This window comes from Vanacampus margaritifer, chromosome 8 (genome assembly GCF_051991255.1).
Source record: "Vanacampus margaritifer isolate UIUO_Vmar chromosome 8, RoL_Vmar_1.0, whole genome shotgun sequence".
Lineage (NCBI taxonomy): Eukaryota > Metazoa > Chordata > Actinopteri > Syngnathiformes > Syngnathidae > Vanacampus > Vanacampus margaritifer.
The window spans coordinates 24,848,075-24,866,685 of NC_135439.1; the positions used below are offsets into that span (position 1 = coordinate 24,848,075).

At 42.5% G+C, this 18,611-nt stretch overlaps 1 protein-coding gene across 4 annotated transcripts; it reads right to left on the reverse strand.

The window, feature by feature from the left end:
- Positions 1-14,702: 14,702 nt before the first annotated feature.
- On the reverse strand, positions 14,703-18,201 carry LOC144056072 (uncharacterized). Of its 4 annotated transcripts, none has more exons than XM_077572464.1 (5): positions 18,052-18,201; positions 15,647-15,946; positions 15,383-15,574; positions 15,173-15,290; positions 14,703-15,092 (listed from the first exon to the last, which is right to left on the reverse strand). In XM_077572464.1, the coding sequence occupies exons 2-5, from the start codon at positions 15,813-15,815 to the stop codon at positions 15,017-15,019; spliced, it is 555 nt and encodes a 184-aa protein (XP_077428590.1). In that variant the 5' UTR covers positions 15,816-15,946; positions 18,052-18,201; the 3' UTR covers positions 14,703-15,016. The 4 variants fall into 4 exon arrangements, with proteins under 4 accessions (XP_077428590.1, XP_077428591.1, XP_077428592.1 ...); XM_077572465.1 differs by lacking the exon at positions 18,052-18,201 and having other exon boundaries at positions 15,383-15,400; positions 15,467-15,574; positions 15,647-16,301; XM_077572466.1 differs by lacking the exon at positions 18,052-18,201 and having other exon boundaries at positions 15,467-15,574; positions 15,647-16,302.
- Positions 18,202-18,611: the final 410 nt, after the last annotated feature.

Consider the following 18,611-nt stretch of genomic DNA (forward strand, 5'->3'; position numbering starts at 1 on the left):
ACATTTTTATGTGGACGATGGTCTTGCGTCCACAGCTTCACCAGAAGAAGCTGTCGAAATACTCACAAACGCACAAAACATGTTAGCCAAGTCGAACATAAAGTTACATAAAATAGCCTCCAATGACCACAAAGTTGTGGAAGCTTTTCCTTCTGCTGAGAGAGCAAAGGATCTTAAAGACTTGGATTTAGAACTGGACAATTTACCCCTGCAGAGGAGCTTAGGGATGCTGTGGAACCTTGAAAATGACTGTTTTACTTTTCATGTCTCCGCTGAGCAAAAGCCATACACCAGGAGAGGCGTTGGCCACCGTAAACAGCCTATACGATCCCCTAGGATTCGCATCACCCATAACGATGCAGGGAAAAGCCTTTCTCCGTGATGCAACGACAGAGCAAAGAGACTGGGATGAACCACTGCCCATTGAAAAAGAAGAGGAATGGAACAAATGGAAAAACTCCTTAAAAGATCTGGAGCAGCTACAGATACCAAGATGCTACTTGACGTTTTCCCAGACAACTGCCGGAAAAAAAAGAACTGTGCATATTCTCAGATGCCTCCACTATGGCCATAGGAGCAGTAGCATATCTGAGAGCTCTGGACAATAAAGGTCAGTGGCACACAGGTTTCATCATTGGCAAGTCTAAAATAGCCCCCCGACCCGCGCACACTGTTCCCAGATTGGAGTTGTGTGCAGCAGTTTTAGCTGTAGAGATGTACGAACTCATTAGAGATGAGATTGACATAGAAGTAGACACTCAGATTTTTTACGGACAGTAAAATCATGCTAGGCTATATACATAACAACACAAAGAGGCTCTACACATATGTAGCGAATCGAGTGGCTAGAATCAGAAAAACCACACATCCTGCACAGTGGAATTACATAGTTACTAGCAACAATCCAGCTGACAATGCCACTAGACCTATTGCAGTTTCCACACTAGCTCACACAATCTGGTTTAGTGGTCCTTCTTTTTTGACGCAACCCAAAACAGAGACAGAGACATTACCTTGTGACACTTTTAGACTGATCAACCCTGACACAGATGTAGAGATTAAACCAAAGGTAAATACCTTTATTACTAAAGCTGCAGCAACACAGCTAGAGTCACATCGCTTCGAAAGATTCTCTCAATGGATGAAATTGTGTTGCACTGTTGCATCACTAAAGCGTGTGGCAGCATCATTCAAGAAAGCAAACACACAAAGTATAGGCTGGAAAAGTTTTAGTAACATGAACACTGCAGATGAACTGTCAAAAGCAGCCAAGTTTATCATTCACGCTGTACAGAGTGAAACATTCAAAGAAGAGTACAAGTGCATAACAGCAAAGCAGCCACTCCCAAGACAGAGCCGTCTTAAAAAGTTAGACCCTGTCATTGATGAAGCGGGCCTTCTCAGAGTAGGAGGACGCTTGGCACCTGCCAATCTAACTATGGAAGAGAAGCATCCACTCATTATCCCAAACGCTCACCATATAGCTGTTCTTCTCATCAGATACTATCATGAGAAGGTAGCGCATCAGGGGCGCCACTTAACAGAGGGAGCGCTCAGAGGAGCTGGACTTTGGATCATCAGCAGTAAACGGTTAATTTCCTCTGTCATTCACAAATGTGTGCACTGTCGTAAGCTTAGAGGACAACTGCAAACTCAAAAGATGTCAGATCTACCCGTTGATAGACTGTCACCTATGCCACCGTTCACTAGTGTAGGAATGGACGTCTTTGGCCCTTGGACAGTCACCACACGTCGCACCAGAGGTGGGAGTGCAGACAGTAAGCGCTGGGCTGTACTTTTTACCTGCATGTCTACAAGAGCTGTGCACATTGAACTCATCGAATCAATGTCAACCTCCAGCTTTATCAACGCGCTGAGAAGGTTTTTCAGCATTCGCGGACCTGCACAAACACTCCGCTCTGATCGAGGCACCAATTTTATTGGAGCGTGCAATGAATTGAAAATCGATCACAAGGACTCTGAACTAAACTCTTACCTGCAGGAGAAAGGATGTACGTGGTTGTTTAACTCTCCACACTCCTCTAACATGGGTGGGTCATGGGAGAGACTCATTGGAGGTGCTAGACGCATCCTGGACAGCATTCTTTTGAAAGCAACACATATCCAACTCACATATGAAGTCCTAAGTACTTTCATGGCAGAAGTGATGGCTATGATGAATGCAAGACCCCTCGTACCAGTCTCAACGGATCCGGACATGCCAACCCTTCTCACTCCCGCAATGCTCCTTACACAAAAGACCAACACAGTATCTGCACCATCAGGAGTCTTTGCACCTCCAGATCTTTACTCCAAGCAATGGAAGCAAGTACAGTGTCTGGCGGACTATTTTTGGAAACGATGGAAGAGTGAATACCTTTCAACTTTACAACAAAGAAAAAAATGGACTGATGATAAACCAAACCTAAATATTGGTGATATTGTGCTATTGAAAGATGCCTTAGCACACAGAAATGACTGGTCTATTGGAAGAGTTGTAAAAACATTTGAGAGTCAGGATGAAAAAGTGCGTGAAGCAGAAGTGAAAACTGTATTTTTGCGACCCATCGTTGACATGGTTTTACTTTTACCAGATGAGAAGTAGATTGTCATTCATGTTAAATGTCAAGAAATGTTTAAGTAAAAGTTTAGTGGTACAACTGTATATTGTACCAGGCGAGGAGTATTCTGCCCTTCAGAAGGTCACCGTTTGAGTTTGTGCAACCTTAGAGCGCCCTCCAGGGGTTGCTTTGTTCATTGTTTTGGTAGAAGAGAATTCCAATGTGGCAGCACGCAACGCCGACTCGTTTATGTGCTACGCGAACTGTTGGATCCTGTTTCGTTGTTGCTTTAGACAAGAATTGTCCGTAAGTACATGTGATGTTAAGAAAATAACACTGTGTATTCATTTTAGTTAATTTAGGACAGTATTAGAGATAAGAGACTGTTGTGCAATGTAACTAGCTATTAGCATGAGAGTGTGTCGTGTACAGTTAGCTAATACGCATTGTTTGTTATTGTTTTTTTTGTAGTTTTACGACGACCTAAAGAGGGTAATGGTCAGAGGCCATTGTTCAAATAAACAGCCCAAAAGGAAAACAAAGTCTAGTTATTTGGAACGTCGTTAACTCGCTGTCTAGCTGGTGAAATCTAGAAGCTTCGGCGCGAGGACAGCACAGTTACCATCATCCTCCTATCACATTTTTACCTCCACCAATGAGGTAATGTGATCACAAGGGATTTTTGGTTTGTCTGTTGGTTAGCAAGATAACCCATAAAGTAATGTACAGATTTAGATGAAGTATTCAGGTAATGTCCATAGGTGGACTATGAACAAGTGATCATAATTTGGGGATGATATGGCTCACCGTCTATATTCAGGAATTAATTTATTTTAAAGTTTATGCTGTGCTTTTCTAATTAATCATTTTATATAAAATATTAATATCATGATAATGAAGTATGATTTTCCTGTGATGAAGCAGCCATTCTTGTTTTTAGGTTTGTTTTACAGGTGGGGGTTTCTGACACATGCTGGTATTGATGGTAATTCAAGGTTTTTTTTCTGGAGAGCTCAGTATTGTTCATTCGGTAATTTTACCGATTTGAAATGTCATCATCATTGCTCTCCTTTTTATTTATATATATATTTTTTTTTTTGTATATATATATTTTTTGTATGTGGGTGAAAATATGTGTGTGCGTGCGAGTGTGTGTGTATTCATTAGTTCACCTAAAACCTATAAAAAAAAAATCCCATACCGTTCCCCTAAACCGAACACTTCCAGCAAGAGTCGTGAGGCCGTCAGGAAACCCGAGAAAGGACCAAAGAAAAGAAAGGAAAGTGAAATCCAGCATCGACCAGACACCACCCACCAGGCCACCAACCAGAGTCCTTCACCAACCCCAGAGACATCTAAATTTCAACAAATCAGGGAGACCTCAAGAGACCAAAGGAGAGACTGAGGAAAGGAACGAAGGACAGACGAAGCGGAGTGAAATCCACCAGACACCAGCCTCCACCGATTCAATGACCTGAGGAAGATTGTGTCTGAGTTTCGATAGATGCTGGTGTGGTGGATCTGGCGTGCATGAAAATCTCCACCAAAGAGAGGAGCCGTCGACCCCCGCCAGGACAGAGCAAGCGCAACACCTCAGGGCCCCCCAGGCCGCGGCAGCGCCAAAGGACGACCGGCCGGAGAGCAAACCCAGGAGCAGGAGCGCCCCCCACCCCAACGCGGCTCGCGCCCCCAACCTAACGCAGCAGGACGGGGCACTGCAGGCCCGCCAGGAACCCCACCGGTCCACAGCCCCCGCTTCCCCCACGATCTCCCCGGCCCCCATCCACCCCAACCCAGCCCCAGCCGCCCCCAGGGCCGCAGAGAGAGGGGGAGAGGAGGAGGAAGGGTGACGAGGGAGAAGGAACAGGGAGGCGGAGGACAGGCGGGGAGAGGCGAGGAGGGAGAGGCAGCAAGGGGGAGGAAGGGGCAGCCCACAGGCCCCGAACCGCGTCGCCGGGCCCAGAGCGACGGACCGCGCCGGAAATATTTTGTCCAAGCCACTTGTCTGCATGGGCTGCCCTCCAGAGTAAGATCAGACCATGGTGGGGAAAACACTATGGTTGCTCTTTTAATGAACCTTCTACAAGGAGAAGGACAAGCAAGGCACATTACACTCCAATCTGTGCACAACTAACGTATCGAGCGCCTGTGGAGAGATGTTTTCCATCAGGTTGTGCACTACTTTTACATGCTTTTCTATTCGTTTGAAAATGAACAAATATTGCCCCCGAAGACGGCATTCACAAAATGGCACTACAAATAGTGTACTAGCCAGAAATTCAAAAAAGATTGGATTTATTCAATTGTGGTTGGAACAACCATAGGAGAACACCAAACAACCGTACTCCAACACAAATTTGGATGGAGGGAATGTTAGCCAACAGTGAGGAGGAATCAACAGCCCTCAACAATGTCTTTGGAGATGACCCTTACAGTCAAGAAAATCTGGAAGCCGCCTTGGCAAGACACGGCATACAGCTCACCCAGTTACAAGCAAACTATGAAGACCTTGAATGAGCAGTGGCTGTGTTACAGCCATTTAACAACCTGAGCCCTGAACAACAGCAGGATGTTCAAAATTCAATAAACAGGATAACAGATTTGAGGGACAAGTATTTGGTGTGCACTAGAGAGTTACAAAACATTCTAGACAGAACATAAATGTAGCCTACTGCCTGACTGACAATGATTACACCTTTCCAAATCCGAAAGAGTCTCCTATTGCCTGGGAAAGCATCTGATGCAGTTCCTCCTCCTGTGTAACACCTCATGCAGGTTGATGCATAGGGCAAACGGTGCATGCCCTCATGTTGTCCATAGAAGTCGATGCAGAGTTTGCTCGGAAAGCAAAGTGCAGGAACTTCATCTGCTCCAGTGATAAAAATCTAAAGGTCTTCAAATCTCATTTCAGTTGTTTTATCTGCCGTGAAAAAAAGGAAAAGAGTAACATCTGGATTTTGCTGGCATCGAAAAATTTCAAAATAGTCAATCTTCAGGAGACCCCCAAAATAGCATGTTTGTACAACTACTAGCATTGCATCGCCATAGAGAGCTAGCTAACCATTTTTAAGACTTGAGGTTGACCAACAATTTGTAAAAATAACACCCACATGTGTGGATTGACCAATAGTAGTGATTTTTGAAAAATTATTAAATTTACAAAAAAAGGTTTTGGCCCACTGCCTGCTATTTGTTTATAAAGTCAAATTGGTCATTTTTTATCCGATTAAGAAAATGAGAACATGCTCGTGTTCCCCAAACCCTTGCCGTTCTAACGAGCCATTTCTTGAATCTGTATCTTCAACCATTAAGTCGTGAGAGGCTTTTGTTCAAGGGGTGCTTCTCTCATGCAATCTCAATGGAATGTGGGGTGCGTGACGGCTCCAAGTCAAAAATGTGCGTGCGCTCTTAAAGTGACAGTGACATATTTTTAGATTATGGTTAACTTCCACATTTCTTGACCGATTCCAGTCATTTAAATTTTAAACTGTTCAGCTCATTTACATTTTTTGAAATACATTTTCAGGGACAGTGATATACTTTTAGTTGATGTTCATTATGGTTAACTTCCACATTTCTTGACCGATTCCAGTGGTTTAAATTTTAAACTGTTCCGCTCATTACCAAAGAGTCAGCAGTCCCATTCAAAATTTCCGCGGGAATTTTTCTAGTTGTTAATGCTGTACTGCAAAACCATCAACTGTCCCCAAAAAAGTAAATTTATATTAGTTATTGATTCCCAAAAAATTGCATTTCAATGTTATTTTATTTATGTTTTAAATTTCAAAATATAAACTACTAGAGGCAGGGTCAGTTTAATATAGACACATCATTTTGTAAGTAGTAGTATACTGTAAATTCATGTTTTGGAGTGGCATTGTTTCATAGTGTTTAAAGGTGTGAATCTTGTTTACTTTGCGTATGTTTTTACATGAGAAAGATGTAGTGCTTTATTACATATGCATAGATTTTTGGTATGTCTTCAACATAAGCATTGAATATTCTTGGGATGCCACACACAGAAATCCAGTCCCCTAAGTCATGGCGGAGTGTTGTCATGTCCTCGGTTGTCTTGCACTGTTGAATCTTCAGTCTCGGATTGACCTTTGATTTTTTTCCACCCAGAAAATTAAATGCAACTGGTGGCAGAATTATAATTTTTTTTTACAAATCCCAATACATGTTTACATGATCATCGTTAAGTACCCTCATGACTTTGCTTTGCACATCTGGGTCAGGCAGCACATTCCAGTTAAACTTCTCCAGTGGTGGCTCCTGGCCGCACATCAACTGGAAGAGGCAAGGATCCAGGGCCTTGATGCATGGACCACCATGAGCAACTGACCAAGCAATAAGTTTGCCACCTCTGAAATATTTTTGCTGGTCAAGAGCTTTTTGGTCATAACTAAGAAAGACCTGACCGGCCTTTCCCTCAAAAATTCCAAGAGAGGTCTTTACCTCTATCATCAGTAGTCTAGGAAAACAAAAAAATACATTAATTGAAATTCCAAACTGTTTATGCTCACTAGGGTTGCAGGCATGCTGGAAGCCATCCCAGCTGTCTTTGGCCGGAATCAGGGTATAAACCCTGAACTGGTCACCGGCCAATCGCAGGATACACCGAGACAAACAACCATTCAGAGTCACAATCACACCTACAGAAATTTGGAGTGTTCAATTGGCCTACCATGCATGTTTTTGGAATGTGGGAGGAAACCCACACAGGAACTGAGAGAACGTGCAAAGTTGCTAACTCCACACAGGCCGAAGCCACAATCAAACCATGAACCTCAGAACTGTGAGATAGACATGCTAACCAGTGCACAAGGATGCAAGCACCAACAATTTGTATTACTGTGCAGTTCACCAGAATAAATGTTTACAAAATATGTATAAAATGGTATTGGTATTCAGACCTGAAAAATTCACGCTGTGGTCCCCCCATATCATCTGCATCTTCTCCTACAAACTCAATGTGTGTGGATGGCTCCAACAAAAACTCACTCTAGAGAGTGCTTTAATGGCACTCTCCAGAAGCTTACTCCTGATACAAATGGTGGATGCCATAGTGCCAGAAATGTGATCCTCGTGATAAGTCCTCAAGATAGTGGCAAGATCCACTTCTTCCTTATATATATGAAAAGAACAGTAATTAGAAATGAATGGCAGAAACACTGGTAGAAAGTGGCAAAATCGTTCATTCATAAATATTTAAAATGCAGTCAAAAACAACTACTAAAAAAAATAACATTTTGCCCATGTTCTGTTTAAAAAGTTATAACTTACTGGAGGGCTGTCATTTTCAAAATGATCTGCAATGATGTCATCATCTCCCCCATCTTCTTCAGTATCATCAATAAAAAAGTCACTGACAGGAGTCCTACAAAATAAGATTACACAAGTCATAATTACACACAGGAATCCCGGAGACCTAAACCGTTTGTATTATACAGGTACTACATTGTGATTTAGCTAGATGTACTGAGATTTCATTTATGCATGTATATCTCATTTCTTGTGCATTCACAGTCATTTTTTTTCACAGAAATGTTGACTACTCCTTTGTTTTCTGTATTTGTCATGTAGTTTTATAACTATCGTAAAGGAAAAAACTTTGTGTTGTCCAGCATAATCGATAAGAGAAGGACGTTTAGCTCTCTGTCAATATACAGTATACAGCAAGGGCACAGCACAAGTGTTGAGGACAGAATTGACATTGAATAGAATACAATGTAACACATGGCTCCTGTTTCTAAATCTACAAAATATCTGTTCATAGGTTCCAAACTTGTTGCTCTGTAGAAGACCTTGAAAAAATAGAAATGGTGCATGTGATAATCTAGAACATGCTCAATATGACTGATTATTTATCATCACATCTGGGGTCCCAGCATTGAGCCACTGTGCAGGATCCAAACTTGACTCTTGTTGGAAAGAGTTACATTCGTACTTACATTAATCTCTCTTCTATTGAGGTATACACAGAAAGGGTGACTTCCAAATAGAGATGCACAATAATGCTATTTTCAAAGAATACAGATAAACCAATAATTTAGAAAGTGTCAATGTCGATAACCAATAAGTAAGTTGTTAATTGTTTCCAAAATTAACTTGTGTGTGTTTACTTTTGAGTCCTACTATAAGTCTAACATACTACAAATACAATGAAACATTGTGAAAAGCACCATGAAGCTGAATTTTCTTGGTATCTCTGCCTTCAGGCAACCAGTAATCCATTTGGAGTTTGCCAAAACAAAAGTCATGTTTAAAAAATGCAACAAAAAACTGTGGGGGTAACATTTTGGGGAGACACAGTAAAGAAAGCCCACAATGGCGACTGCCATGTCGCCATAATGCATCTTCTGTGAAGACGAGGTCGTGCGCATTACGACGTGACAAATATGCGACACTACCATAGGAGAGGGGAGGGGTTGAGGAGTTGGGCACAACCACAACAGATGGACCAACGTGACATGATACTAATATTGGCGTATTTCTTTATTATCTGGTTTATCTATATGACGTCAAATTGATTGATAATTGCTGATAATTATCAGCGGATTTCTTCATTATCTGGTTTATCTGTTTGACGTCAAATTGGTCAATAATTGTTGATAATTATCACCGACATTCTCGTGCATCCCTACTTCCAAACGCAAATCATTAACATTTAGACCACCATTTTCTTCAGTACACACGAAATACAGTATTGTTTACAAATACTTACGAGTACTGCGTTGAAGTCTGTCCTTGGTGCACTTCCTTCATTGTCCATGGATGTAGGCAAAGACTGGGAACTTGCACTTCACTGTAAAAAATAATAATAATAATAATAAAAATTTTAAAAACTGGAATTTTCCAGCGCAGCACGGTGGCTGACTGGTTAGCACGTCCGCCTCCCAGTGCAGAGGACGTGAGATCGAGTCCGGGCTTCGGCCTTCCTGGGTGGAGTTTGCATGTTCTCCCCGTGCTTGCGTGGGTTTTCTCCGGGTACTCCGGTTTCCTCCCACATTCCAAAGACATGCATGGCAGGTTAATTGAACACTCCAAATTGTCCATAGGTGTGATTGTGAGTATGGTTGTTCGTCTCTGTGTGCCCTGCGATTGGCTGGCAACCAGTTCAGGGTGTACCCCGCCTACTGCCCGAAGCCAGCTGGGATAGGCTCCAGCACCCCCGCGACCCTAGTGAGGAAAAGCGGTCAAGAAAATGGATGGATGGATGGATGGATGGAATTTTCCAGCACCAAAAAAAATTGTCAAATACCAGAAATGTATTCTTTTTCATAAAACATGTCATTTAAGAAACAATACTTGGAATTTATTTCTTTTTTCTTTTATTACATCCTGGAGATAAAATCCTCCTGTACAAATCCACTGAAATCTGCTGTCGAGATTCCTCACCGCTGCAACAGCTCAGCTGTGACAGCTGGGATTTCATCATTGTTTGATTGTAAATGGCATGTTTAAGGTTTCAATTACTATGAACAAAATATGTTTCTTCCATCACACTTGGTTTTATTGGATTGTTAAAAAAAAGTTCCCATTTTTTGGTCACCCTAACAGTATAGGCTATGACAAAAAATAATGTGATTCAGCTTCCATAACATGTAAAAAAAATGTTGAAAAACTAGATATTGGGTTTAAATTTGCAACAATTTACATTATGGTACTGTAATTAATTTACCGTATATAGCACTTTTCCACCTTATGATGCCCTCAAACAGCTTTACATTTTGACTACTCATGCACCTTGTGATGATGCAGGCTCAGGAGTTCAGTATATTGCTCAAGGATCCTTCATTATGGTCACAAAGGGGATCAAACCCACAATGTCATGGATACTAGCCAACAACTTTACCACTGAACCACACCGCTGCTGTTTATAGCAATTTTAGATCACATGAAATGTATACTTGTTGGTAGTGCTGATGCCCCATTGCATCCCTAAATCAATTGCAATTATTTGCTTTGCATATTATTTATCCTCTCATATTTTTCCCCTTTCCCTATGCCTCTTTAGATGTCCTTTCAAAATAAATGTTAATACAATGTCAATGAATGCTACCATCTAGTCAACTAATTAAGAATTTATCGTACAATTATAAATTTTTAGAATTAATTTCTCAGTAATTGTAAATGTCTCTCATTTTTAAAGGTTTTAAAGTTGCATAAATTTCAGAGGTTATTCCCTTAAATAACAGACAAATATTTGAGGAATTACGATTTATTTGTGAACCTATTTTAACAATAAATATATGCATTACTAATGAGTTTCTCTGTAAAACAACAGAAATATTAAGTTGTGAAATATTGTGTCAGAGTTACACAGATTTCACGTTATTTTTACATTCAGGTAAGAACAGTCTATTTTTGAAAATTAAATCATTTTTTTTAAATAGGAAAAACCTGTAATTTTAAATAAAATAACAATCGAAATTCTGTTTCTTTCGATTTAAAAAAATATATATTATTACAATGTAGAATTGCTGTTAGATGTGACAAATGGCAAGTGTACTGGTACTCCAGGAAGCAGAGAGCATGACCTGAGGGACTGCAGCTGAGGCTAGCGATCCGAGAGCTGATGATGCAGGGGACTGAGATTGATTATTGGGTGAGACTTCCAGTTCCGGTCTGCAGGCTGTTGTGGTAGCTGTGGAAGAAGCAATTGTCTCTGGTGTCCTTTCAGATTCAGTGATCTAAGTTGAAAACACAAACTGTCTTATTAGTAAGTCACTACGCTATATAAAAAAAGGAATGTTTGATCAATACAAAGACAAACACTAACCTCTATTGGCAGTGAAATATTTGTCTGGGGAAGAATATACTGTATATTCTGCTTCTGCCAACTGTTTTTCTGAGGTCCTTCAAAGTATTGGCCTGAATTTTACTCAGAAGCCTCGATTTGTCAGCTCTTGCCAGGTGAAAGCCAATTACGTTGAGGCTAACAGAGGGAAAGCTTAGGCATATGTAGTTATTAAACTCTGGAAGAGTCCATGACAACTGCACACAACATTGAGGGGAGGTTGCCCCTAGTAGCTCATGACTTGGGTTCCCTGGAAAACAATAATAAATATAAATAAAAATCTAACAATATTATATCAGTACTGCTTCAACAAGGTTATATATATATTTTTAAATCTTGTTAGCTATTTAAATGTGCTATTTTTTTTAAATATAGGTTGATTTGTTATACTGCGTGTATACAAAAGTTTGTTATGTCTGTTTGTGCAAGAGGTTACCTCATGATAAAAACGTCACTGGCCTAAAGCTGCCAGAATGTAGTTAATATATATATTTTTTAAAACATTTAGTATTTTTTATATTTAACGCTACAATACTACACAACCAACGAAGCAATATAACATAGATTTTCTGCATACACAAAAAATAAAACACAAATGCAATCTCACTGAGCAAAACAATAGTGTTTACATTACCCCAACCAATTCTGGTTAGTTTACAGCATTGTGAAGCCGATGGAACAGCGAGTTGATCAGCATTTGGCAACAGAAAGAACCTTACTTTCCAGATTCCATTGGTTCCGTTGGCAGGTCCTTGTGTTTCTGTATAGACAAGAATGTGTTAATGAGATGCAATTGTCAGTAGCACATTCAGCAAAATGGGGTATTTTAATCTCATCATCAGACTATACAAATACAGTAGACTATGGGACGTGGGGTACAAAAAATAAAAATAAAGTTCCGTGACGACCATCTGGGGTGGGCGATGAACATTCTTTAACATATGCTCAAGAACCTTCAAAAGAACACTTTTTTTTCACACGCACAAATGTAGCAAATTAATCAAGTACTGGTCCACTAAAGAATCAGTTCCATGGCTCAAGACTGCCCTTAAATGTTGGCATTTTGCCCCAAAAATTTAAGACACTGCAAAAAAACAAACAAACAAACATCTAAATCGTGCATGTGTGCCCAGTAAATTTGCTGATGTATTTATTTGTAATTCTTTAATAATTTTGATGGTCTTTAATACTGAACATATGTTGTACTTCACAGTACTCATTTAATTATTATTTATTAAGAAAAAAAGAAGAAGAAGAAAAAGGCATGACGCCACAAATCGGCTGCTACCCTATTATTGGTGAAGTTTTTTTTGTGGTTTTTTTTTTGCCTCTACAACACCGTCACCGCAAATTTCTTTGAAATATCGTGATATTATTTTTAGGCCATATCACCCACCCACCCCTAATAGTATTGATTGACAGTCTTACAGTATCTAGCCGGCTAGCTGTAAGTAGTACTAATTGAATTTGCCATGTAGAAAAGTTAGCCAACCTGTCGTTGTGCGTGCTCTTCTGCGTCTCCGAAATGTGTTCCTTGTGGCTCGCAATAAGTTTAAGCACTTTATTTAATGTTCAAACATGTTTACTTTCATTGTGCAGCTTTAAGATTAATCTCAAGCAATTATGCACTTTTTTATTTTATTTAGGTGAAAACTAAGTTATAAGACAGAATATTGTCAGGTCAACATTCAAGACTTTGTTGTATTAAATGAGTCTTGCATGTTAAACTACGGTTACAAGTCGGTGTGCAATTTGTCTGTATAAAAGTTGAAATGTATGCTATTGCTGAAGGAAAATATCAACTGAATTGTCAATTTAGTCGACTAAAATTGCTCTTTATTTCGTTGACTAAAATTGCTATTTGTTTTCGTCAACTAAATTTGGATTCAAACTAAAATGCGATACTATCATATCTATAACTAAAACTAAATAAAAAATTATTGCCAAAATTAACACTGCGCTGGGGTCCACTGCATTGCAAAAACTTGCTCTATTAACCCAGACATTAAGCATGTATTTCATTGATTTACAGTTAAACATATGATATGTGTATAAAATGGGACACACACTGAAATTAATTTTTCAGTAGTCAGTTAATGGATGGATGGAGGAAAAATAGTGCGATTCTTACAGTGACAGCTTCACATGGCCATTTCTGTGCACACCTTTAAGACAGACAAATTATCTTAAATCAGTTTGACCTAAGGAGCAATGGTACCTTTATGTATATACATGGTAGGGCTGAACAATTATATTTAAATGGCACATGCAATATGTGTAAACCATTGACCACATTAGCAATCTAAACTGACAATATTTGTCACATCTCAGGCAATTAATTTGTGTATTTATCATTTATTCAATCTATTTTATTATTTATTCAATATATCTTGCTTTTTGTATTCTTAGGTTTACTTACGTTTTTACGATTTCAGCCCGTACATTTTGTCATTTAAATTACATCTTTAAAATGTTCTTTCCAATGTTTGTCGTCAATTGGATCATTTCTAGCCAATCCTGTAGCGTGACGTGTTCGTTAGGCGATCCCGATCCGGTACCGACACCGGAGCTCACGCCTTTCTCGGCCTTCAAAGTCAAAGCATGGTCTTTTATTTATTTATTTATTTATACTTTACATACGTATAGCCACGGCAGCCAGTTCCTTTCGCAACAAGCCCCCGACCGTTACCACTTTAAGTTGTCAAAAGCAAACGTCATCATTTTCCCAAAGTCTTTTGAAAGCTGTAAGTGAAATAAGCCACACACGTGCTGCTTCCAAATCGCTTACTAAAGGTGTGCATGAGGCAAAAAGTCATCTGCTGGCTTACCTGATGACGCCGCATGTCTTGCTTACGAGAAAATGGGCGGAGTTTGTCACTTCTCAGACATTACACACATTTTTCGAGATTTTCTCTCACGCTATGATCGCCACTTGAAAGTTTTAATATTCCGTTAAAAATATACAAATAAATATGCAAACGAACCAGGTGAGGGTCGACACTCTCCAAAGAGGAAGCGTCTTCTGTCTGTGACGTCATCAGACTCACACAGGTGTCGACCTAATTATTAAATGAGGTCAGGCACGGTTCTAGGATTTTTTCTCTCACTCTACTAGTGCTGAAGGGGGTTTGAATGTCAGGATAATAAAAACATTGAGGGAGTTTCTTGACATGATACTTATGAGAAAGGTAGCTAGCAGGAGAGCAGGTGAAAAGGAAGCGTTAGTTAAGAATGTCCTACGTCCTGTATGTGAGAAGATGTGGCTGTCGCTCGGTGGGCAGGAGGAGCTTTCAGAAACTTGACCAAACTCAGAAAAAAAAACATACATGCATTTTGCATTTATTTCTCATTCATCATCCTTTTATTGGTCCAATATTTACATCACGAGGTAAAATAAGTGCAAACAACAATATTGTGATAAATGTACCAATTAACTGCTGACTGTTAAAGTTAAAGAAATTCTTGAAGAATCTAAGTAAGGATGATAAAGGAGGCAAACCCACAATCAAAAAATGTGATATAAATCTATTATTGCTATTCAACTGCTTGATACCAAGAAAGAAGAAATCCTTCTCACATTGTGACTGACGATTTCATACAAATCAAACGGACAACAAGTTCAAGACAGAAAGAAGAAAACAACTTGTGGAACTCAAATAAATCTCCAAAACAAATAAAAATTTTCAAATCCAAGCACTTGGATGGAGACGTCTGTCGTGTCCAGACACCTGCACGAAGACGAGCACAGCAAATCGTGGACATGAATCCAGAGTCCAAGAACACGTGGAGTCCGTGTCAGCTCACTCACCATGTGACGTCACGAGGAACTGGTCCCGGAATGGGCCTCAGGAACGACTCGGAAGCAGGTTCGGCATCAGGCTCGGAAACAGACTTTGAGGCCGGCTCGGGATCGGAAGCGTCAGCAGCTGCGGGACGCAAAGATAGCGAGAGATGTGGAGCGTTTTTTCGCAAAGGTGGACATCAGACCTGGACAGGACTGCGAAGACGTTAGACTTACAAGCTGGAGCGTAGTTGGCTGCAAGGAAGAAAGTTTGTGATCTCGAATATTGCCGGCAGGCTGGCCAACATTTGCGTCCCTCACCTGGTGGGCTTTTGTGACGCTTGACGATGAGCACGAGCAGCGGCGCCAGCAGAGCGAGGAGCGTCAAGGGGACAACAACGGCCAGCGTCACCTTAGTGGCGTCTTCCTCTTGACCAGACGTGAGAAGGAAGACGTGTGAATGACACGTAAGGATCACGTGCGTGCGCGTGCGTGCGTCACCTTTGTTACTCAGGATGCTTCTTCTGTCCAGCTTGGTGACCATGTCGTCCTTGATGCCGGCCAGCTGGAAGACGCATTCGTAGCGGCCCGCCGCGTCAGCCGGCAGCTCCACTTTCAGGTGGGCCGTCATCTGGAAGGTTCCGTCGTGGTTGGGGAGGAGCGATCCCATCGCCACGTCTTCGTGGAGCTCCTCGCCGTCCTTCCTCCAAAACAGGGCGGACTCCGCCGGGTAGAAACCGCTGGCGTGGCACGTGATCGGCGACGAAGGCGTCTTCTGCAGCAGCGACACCACCGGCAGCTCTGCCGGGCAAGGGATGGAGAAAATGTGTGAGAGGAACAAAGAAGGAAAGAATGAAAGGAGGGGAGAAAGTAGAAAAGATGGATAGAATGTGTCCGTCCGTGCGTCTTCTTCCGCTTATCCGGGGTCGGGTCGCGGGGGCAGCAGCTTTAGCAGGGAAGCCCAGACTTCCCTCTCCCCAGCCACTTCAGCCAGCTCCTCTGATGGGACCCCAAGGCGTTCCCAGGACAGCCGAGAGACATAGTCTCTACAGCCTGGGTCGTCCCCGGGGCCTCCTGCCGGTAGGACATGCCCGGAACACCTCCCCAGGGAGGTGTCCAGGAGGGATCCGAACCAGATGCCCGAGCCACCTCAACTGGTTCCTCTCAACGTGGAGGAGTAGCGGCTCGACGCTGAGTCCCTCCCGGATGACCGAGCTTCTCACCCTATCTCTAAGGGAGAGCCCGGCCACCCTGCAGAGGAAACTCATTTTGGCCGCTTGTATCCGGGATCTTGTTCTTTCGGTCACGACCCACAGCTCGTGACCATAGGTGAGGGCAGGAACGTAGATCGACCGGTAAATCGAGAGCTTTGCCTTTCGGCTCAGCTCCTTCTTCACTACAACGGACTGATACAGCGTCCGCATCACTGCAGACACTGCACCGATCCGCCTGTCGATCTCCCGCTCTAATCTACCCTCACTCGTGAACAAGACCCCAAGATACTTGAACTCCTCCACTTGGGGCAGGATCTCATCTCTGACCCGGAGAGGGCACTCCACCCTTTTCCGACTGAGGACCATGGTCTCGGATTTGGAGGTGTTGATCCTCATCCCAACCGCTTCACACTCGGCTGCGAACCGCTCCAGTGAGAGCTGGAGATCACGGCGTGAAGAAGCCAACAGCACCACATCATCTGCAAAAAGTAGAGATGCAATGCTGAGGCCACCAAACCGGACCCCCTCAACGCCTCGGCTACACCTAGAAATTCTGTCCATAAAAGTTATGAACAGAATCGGTGACAAAGGGCAACCTTGGCGGAGTCCAACCCTCACAGGAAACAAATTCGACTTACTGCCGGCAATACGGACCAAACTCTGACATCGGTCGTACAGGGACCGAATAGCCTGTATCAGGGGGCTCGGTACCCCGTACTCCCGAAGCACTCCCCACAGGACTCCCCGAGGGACACGGTCAAACGCCTTCTCCAAGTCTACAAAGCACATGTGGACTGGTTGGCCGAACTCCCACGAACCCTCGAGGACCCTGCTGAGGGTGTAGAGCTGGTCCACTGTTCCACGGCCGGGACGAAAACCACACTGCTCCACTTGAATCCGAGTTTTGACCTCCCGACGGACCCTCCTCTCCAGCACCCCTGAATAGACCTTACCTGGGAGGCTGAGGAGTGTGATCCCTCTAAAGTTGGAGCACACCCTCCGGTCCCCCTTCTTAAAAAGGGGAACCACCACCCCGGTCTGCCAATCCAGAGGCACTGTCCCCGATGTCCACGCGATGCTGCAGAGACGTGTCAACCACGACCGCCCCACAACATCCAGAGCCTTTAGGAACTCCGGGCGGATCTCATCCACCCCCGAGGCCCCGCCACCGAGGAGCTTTCCAACCACCTCGGCAACTTCGACCCCAGAGATAGGGGAGCCCACCTCAGAGTCCCCAGACCCTGCTTCCTCAAAGGAAGGCATGTCGGTGGAATTGAGGAGGTCCTCGAAGTACTCTCCCCACTGATTCACGACGTTCCGAGTCGAGGTCAACAGCACCCCATCTCCACTATACACAGTGTTAACGGCGCACTGCTTTCCTCTCCTGAGACGCCGGATGGTGGACCAGAATTTCCTCGAAGCCGTCCGGAAGTCGTTTTCCATGGCCTCACCGATAGAATGTGTAAAAATGCTAAATTTATGGATAATGAGCGTGAGAGGAATGAAGTTGGAGAAAAGATGGATAGAAGTGATGGAATAGAAACATGAAGAGAATGTGCAAGACGGCTAAATATGGAAAAAAGTGTAAGAGGATTAAGATGGCGAATTTGTGTGAGGGTAAAAAAAAATGAAGGACAAATCTCAGAGTAATAATGCTTCTTGAATTGATTATAGGCGTCCATTTGGTCCCACTTGTGTTTGGTGACGTCAGCTTGCGGCTTAACTGCGATCCATCTCAGTGTCGACAAGTCAAACGAGATGAAATCTTCGCCATCGTAACGTATGTGCCGCCAACCGTCAACCTCGTCAGTCTCATCGTCCCATTCGCAGGCAGACATCGTCTGGAACATGTGAACACCTGACACACACACAAACACACAAAGCAACCTTACTTCTGACTTGAGTATGTGTGTGTGTGAGTGTGTGAATAGTTAAATGAAAAAGTATTCACACATGAAATGTTTTTGTTGTTGTTGTTAGAAAGTTGAATGGAAATGTTAAATGATGATATAATTTGTCATCTTTTGCGTGTTCCAAAAATTGGAGATAAGACTTCTTTGTGACAAAGGCTCCTTCGAAGGATGATTTATTACAGAGATCTCCGGTCACACAAATTGAATATCACGTAAAGAGTGTGTCAATCCAAGAGTGCGTGCCCCCTCCCTTGCGAGAGAGAGCTCTTTATACACCCCAGTTTGAAAGCAAAACGCCTTTTTCTCCTCCCATGAATAAGAAAAACAGATTGGTTCTCA

Coding starts and splice junctions, on each gene's coding strand:
- LOC144056072 (XM_077572464.1), bottom strand. CDS start 15,815: ATGGGATCGCTCCTCCCCAACCACGACGGAACCTTCCAGATGACGGCC. Junction 15,575..15,646: donor AAGCATCCTGAGTAACAAAG/GTGACGCACGCA, acceptor CGTCTGGTCAAG/AGGAAGACGCCACTAAGGTG. Junction 15,291..15,382: donor AGCCAACTACGCTCCAGCTT/GTAAGTCTAACG, acceptor TGCGTCCCGCAG/CTGCTGACGCTTCCGATCCC.